The following is a 6,598-nucleotide window of genomic DNA, read 5'->3' as shown; positions in this document are numbered from 1 at the left end:
TATATATATATATATATATATATATATGGCAGTAAACGATTATATTTATATAATTATAAACTTCAATTATATTTATAAAATGAATAAATAATAGAATTATTTAAAATGAGATTTGAAGCAATCTAATAAAATATTTAGTTTACAATCACTTTAATAATCTTATAGCTTTTGCTTTATTTTACTTTTAACACATTCGCGACCGGCGATAGCCGATCAAAATGTTTACCTGAAAGCCGCATATAATTTCTGAAAGTCTGTAGCTAAATACCGCAAGGATCTGCTATTTATATGTATGTGAATATAAGAAATATTATTTCTCAGTATGATGCTTATAATCATTTGTTGTTAAAAATTAAAAAAAATTAAACATTACAAATGCATATTGAAAAAATTGGTGAAAAATTACTGCCAATATTAAAATTGATCAAGCTTCTTTATAATTCACCAAATATTTTTTGATTTGTAATTTTGTGATATGTAAGCATTATGGCTAGTAGTGGCGCCAATTTTGAAATAACGCAGGACTACGTTGCCGGTATTCGGCTGCAAAATTTGAAACGACGTAGTTCTATGTTGCCGGTATTCAGCTAAAGAATTTGAAATGAAGTAGTTCTACGTTACCGGTACCCAGCTAAAGAATTTAAAATGACATAGTTCTACGTTGTCGGTCACGAATGTGTTAACAAAGTTTTATTACGCGGAACCATATCACTATCATTCGAGAGGGGTGATGATAAAAGTGGGGAATTATCGTGAACAGATATTAACGCTTATATCGGATCGGTGCTACAGTGATTTGGTTATAGCTGATCAGATCGTTTCTCCAATATGGAGCTGTATAAGATATTACTTGTTGCAGGTATACTAGGATTTGCAAGTAGTAATGGGACTTCTAACATAGGTATGATAGATAATATTCATATAATAGTTCACTCTGTCAGCGTTTTTACTTTAATAGTTTTTATCAGTGTACAAGTGATGTGTGTGTATAGAGAAAATGTGAAAACCTTTTCAAACACTTGCATAGTCACATTCCAGATAACACAATGTCCAAAATTGGGACACAAAACGTCTGGAAGACGTTTTTAAAAGCCTTACAGTTGTTTGGGATAGTACACTATACGACGATACAGTTATCTATATAAAACTAATTACAATGCTTTGTAATAAATATATGTAGTATATAATATATATTTATTTCATATATATTGAAATATGTAAATATCTATTCATATAAAGACGAATATATATAAGTGAAGTAACACACAATAATGTGATTCAAATAAGCAAACAAATTAATAAATTAGTTGTTCAGAGCGAATGCAAAGTGTATTGTCATGCGATCAAATTAAAGACAAAATTTTAACAATGCCGTGTGAGAGCAAGTTTATAATACAGTCTACATATATATAACGAAATCGATTTTAAAGATTGGTTTCGGTTCTTTTTCGGATCTTTTTCAATGGTAACAAGTTGAGCAGTACAGTCAAGTTATAACAAAATTCGCGAAATCGAGGTCAGTAAGTGAAAACGATAAGGCGGAACGATAATGCATGCATAGATTACTAAGCAAATACATAAAAGAATAGCTGAGTTATCTGAAAATTAGCGAGTAAATAAGTTAGGACTTATTTACTCGCTAATTATTTAGGAATAAATTATTGAAGGAAGACATATATTCGATGTTAACAGATGAGAGATTTTTTATCGAAATTGGCGAAGAATGAACAAAGAAAAAATAGTTTTGCAACACTTCAGAGATAACATTGTTAAAGAGATTAAAGAGATAATAGCGTATTATAGTATTATTGCACGACCACGATATCCAGATAAAAGGGATATTTGTTCTAGATATATTCATTACAACATCTAACACAAGCTTGCAGAAATGAATTATTTGCAAGCGGCGAAAAGCATTGTACGCTTTCCCCGTTGGCGATTAATATCGAGCGGCATTGCGTTTCATGCCCTCTTTTCAGCGAATCCTTTACGTTACGCGTCAAGTGGCGAATAACACAATTGTCTCTGCGTTTTACAGAGGAGGCGGTGTCATCCTTCTCAAATGAAATCGAGCATTGGGTAAAATCGAAAGAGGAGCCTCTGTCGTTTCAGCACTCGATTAATTCACTAGCTTTCCCAGCAAGCTTGCGACATCAGAGCTGGCGTAGCTTCACCGGCGAAAGCAGCAAATCTATATGTGTAATATGTCAATCCATCCTACGATCTTTCATGAAATTCCGTAACGAAGGCATGCCAGACGAAAAAATCATATCCAATGTGATTAAACTCTGCACCGCACTGAAGATTGAGGATGAACGAGTCTGCCATGGCGCGGTGACTCTCAATGCGGTAAGTTATGTCCTTACATACAATAACGTACAAACAATAACGTAGAAATGAGAATTCAACGGAAGTATTATGCTGAAGATTTTACCGAAATTCTCCCTCAATTGACCCCATTTCATTATCATTTCGTCAATGTGCGCAATGTTCAGTTAAATTCAGTAAATTTCAGCAGTATATATTTTAACTCGATGAAAGTTACTGAAAACTTACTGAAATATATAATATTTATAATATTATTTTGAAATAATTAATATCTCAAAATAAATCATAATTTTCATCATGAAATTTAATATAATGTTGTGAAATATAATATAAATTAAAGTATAATTCTGAAGAATAAAATAAAAAAATTGTTGAAGTATCAGATATCATGAAATTTACCGAATTAAACTGAAAACATTGAGTATATTATTGAAATGGAGTGAATTGAGAGCGAAATATTTCGGCAAAATATTTTTATCGGGGTAGCGATAAACTTGACATAACAAGATCCCGTTCGATTACTGCCGTCATCAGATCCTGTTATATTAGGTGGTAAACTTAGTTCCTGCGGTTTTTTGTTTAAAAAACTCATTTATTTCGACATCAAAAGCAAAAAATACATTAATCGAAGTATTTTCCCTCGCTAGCTATACATTTTTCCCATCTTTCGGGCAACGCGTAGATTCCGCGACGATAGAACGATTGGTCTTTTGATGCAATCCATTCGTCGATCCATTTTCGCACATCCTCGTAATTTCTGAAGTGTGTATCCACCAAGCCGTGCTGCATCGACCGGAACAAATAACAGTCCGAAGGAGTGAAGCCTGGTGAATACGCTGGGTGCGGGAGAACTTCCCACTCGAGCTGCAACAGCGTTTCTTTGACGGCTTTGGCAACGTGTGGTCGAGCGTTGTCGTGCAAAAGCATGACTTTACGTCGATTGCTGGCTACTGCTGGCCTTTTTTCCAACAATGCTTCATTCAGACGGTTTAATTGTGATTGATATCGATCCCCCGTGATACTTTCGTTCGGTCTCAATAGCTCATAATAAACGACGCCGTGCATATCCCACCAAATGCAAAGCATTGCTTTGTGGCCATGAATATTTCTCTTTGGTGTGGATGTCGATGGTTGGCCAGGGTCTACCCATGATTTTCTTCGTTTAGGATTATCGAAGTATATCCATTTTTCATCGCCAGTCACTATGCGCCACAAAAAACTCTTCTTTTTCTGCCTGGCGAGCAGAGAAATAGAGATGTTTAAGCGATTCGCAATGGCATTTGCGGTTAATTCGTGTGGTACCCATTTTCCCTCCTTTTGAATTTTTCCCATTGCATGTAGACGTTTGGAAACAGCCATCGGAGTAACATTTAATGCTGCAGACAATTCTTGGAGCGTTTGAGTAGAGTTTTCGTCCAATAATGCCTGCAAATCGGTGTCTTCAAACTTTTTCGGTTGGCCTGAGCGTTCTTTATCATTGACATCAAAATCACCAATCTTAAATCGCTAAAACCATACTTGGCATGTTCTTTCCGATGGAGCATAATTGCCATAAGCTTCGAAAAGCAATTTATGAGCTGCAGCTGCAGTTTTTTTCAAGTCAAAGTAATGAAGCAGCACATGTCGAAAAAACAACTTATCGCGTTCCATATTTAATCAAAAGAAAAAATAGCACTGCTCGCTTAAATGAATCTCTTCGCACTGAATTTTATTGACAAATGTCTAATCTCTAAAATGCAGCCAGTTTCAGATGTCAAAATAAATTACACCTACAACTAACGTCAACTAACTATGAGCCGCAGGAACTAAGTTTACCACCTAATATTTCCGCTAACAAGCTGCCGACCGGATTCACAGCAGGCACTGCGCGCGAAATCCGCCTCCGCAGGTCTGGCTGTCTGGGAATATCATTGTCTGAATTCAAGTTTTCACTTACAGCCGACAATTCTGTATATAATGGACAACAAGCCGAATCTAACAGCATCCACAATCTGCGGGGTCGTGCTCGAGTCGAAATTTTGTCCACTCGACGACGAAGAGTACAACTGGATGGTGAATATCGACGACGGCCCCGGGAAGACGGTCACTGATAAAGAGAATAACAAAACCATAAATATCGTGCAAATAACGGATCTTCATTACGATCCCAAGTACGAGCCTAATGGTAACTCCGATTGTGGGGAACCGGCGTGTTGTCGTAAAGGACAGAACGGTATAAATGCGGGCACCAAGTTGGCGGGTTTCTGGGGAGATTACAACAATTGCGACACTCCATGGCATGCTGTTGTTGACGCGCTGAGTCATATCAGAGATACCCACACGGTAGGCACTTACTACTCAAGTCTTATTACTCAAGTCTTATATCGTTACTTATTATTGTACTTTTTACACACTCACACACACATACATACGCACGCACATTTTTGTGGTTGCATAAAAAAAATATGTCATCGCTTCGAATGCTTAACTTGCAGGACATCTCCCATATTTATTTCACCGGTGATCTGGTAGATCATGGTGTTTGGGAGACGACCTTGGAAGGGAATATACAAATAATCAATGATAGTTATCTTCTATTTCAAGAGACATTCGGAAATGTGCCCGTGTATCCTACTTTGGGCAATCACGAGTCGCAACCTCTAAATCAGTGAGTCATTAAATCGTCATTAAAGCGCAGATATATCCTTTTACTCGGCAACTATCTATTACATGGCCTGGCATCTTGCGAGTAATTCACTTCGTGAAATTTAGATACGCTCCTACAACCGTCACCAATGACGAAATAAACACGCAATGGCTATATAAAATGACGGCTGACTTGTGGATCGGCTTAGGATGGTTACCGGAATCTACTCGTTCTACTATTCTACAGGGTGGCTACTACACGGTTTCGCCTAAAAAAGGATTCAGAATTATAGCTCTGAACAACAACGTATGTTACTGCTACAATTGGTAAGTAGTACAACTGCTGTTCTGCAATACTAATCCTTTCCCTGGCTATATTATGCCGCACCCCTTTTTTTTCGTTTTTTGTTTATCTTTTTCTCCCTTCCTCTTAGAAACTTGTATAAGGTGGGTCAAAAGTCTGAATATAGTCAAATATCTTGTAAACGGTGCAATTTTGAGGAAAAAAATGTTTTATGTAAAAGTTGTAAGGTTTAAAAAGATCTATTTGTTAATCTCATCAGTTTGACCTTGCGTGGAGACGTCAAAGTCAAATAAAAGTTGTAAAATAAACGCGTTCCGCTGAATGTGGTCATTATCTTGCGCAATTTCCAGGTGGATATGGTATCAGCCAAAAGATCCTGATAACCAATTGCAGTGGTTAGCGGACACGCTTTTGCAAGCTGAAAAGGATAACGAATTTGTACATATATTAGGTCATGTTCCGGCCGCTAATGAAGAATGTCAGTCTACATGGAAGAGAGAATATCTCAAAATTATCAACAGATTCGCCCACATTGTTAGGGCGCAATTCAATGGTCACACACATAACGACGAATTGGAGCTGTTCTACAGCAGTGGTGAAAACAAGAAGGTCAATAACGTCGCTTGGAACGGAGGTAGTGTGACCGCTTTCACCGAATTAAATTCCAACTACAAGCTGTACATCGTCGACAGTGAGAATTATGTGAGTGTTGTCTCGTTAAAATGTGTAGAAAATTCAAATTCACGAGAGCTGCGCATATACGGGACCTGTTAATACACAAATCCTGTTATTCTTCTTACAGGGGGTAAAGGATTATGATAACTGGATATTTAATTTAACCTTAGCGAATGAAAATATTAACGAACGACCGCAGTGGTATAAGTCGTATTCGTTCAAAGAAGAGTACGGCATTTCCGACTTGTCTTACGACTCGTTAAGTGATTGGTACTCCAGATTATCACGCGATAATGAACTGTTAACCCGCTATTACAGGTAACGTACAGAGATCTGGAAGATATCTCGTCTGCTAAATATTTTGTCTTGCCGATTGACATGATTTGTAATAATTGATTCAGGCATTTTTTCAAACTTGCTGACCCGTCACTGAGAAAGGAATGCGATGTAACGTGCATGAGGACTTATATGTGTCGTATAATCGCAAGCCTAGAAACACCTTGTACGTAGATGTTAAGAAACTAGTATAAAATTTTATGTAAAAACTGGAGATTATAAAATTCACAATGTGATTAATTTTACTCGATGACATAATTGCGATATAATAATTACAAAAGTATTTGTAGAAAAATGTGATGAAAACAATATTATGGGAAAGTAATATAT

The 6,598-nt window shown here is 36.7% G+C and overlaps 1 protein-coding gene across 1 annotated transcript; it reads left to right on the top strand.

The window, feature by feature from the left end:
• The first annotated feature begins 470 nt into the window (after positions 1-470).
• LOC106742224 (sphingomyelin phosphodiesterase 1-like) lies at positions 471-6,596 on the top strand. The gene is made up of 8 exons (XM_014614969.1): positions 471-901; positions 2,039-2,349; positions 4,267-4,650; positions 4,803-4,975; positions 5,080-5,280; positions 5,608-5,959; positions 6,060-6,250; positions 6,334-6,596. The coding sequence occupies exons 1-8, from the start codon at positions 829-831 to the stop codon at positions 6,440-6,442; spliced, it is 1,794 nt and encodes a 597-aa protein (XP_014470455.1). The 5' UTR covers positions 471-828; the 3' UTR covers positions 6,443-6,596.
• Positions 6,597-6,598: the final 2 nt, after the last annotated feature.

The sequence above is a fragment of the Dinoponera quadriceps genome, unplaced genomic scaffold, assembly GCF_001313825.1.
Source record: "Dinoponera quadriceps isolate SergipeBrazil2010 unplaced genomic scaffold, ASM131382v1 scaffold676, whole genome shotgun sequence".
Lineage (NCBI taxonomy): Eukaryota > Metazoa > Arthropoda > Insecta > Hymenoptera > Formicidae > Dinoponera > Dinoponera quadriceps.
Note: the sequence above shows the minus strand (reverse complement) of the source record. Positions and strands in the feature narration are given on the sequence as shown.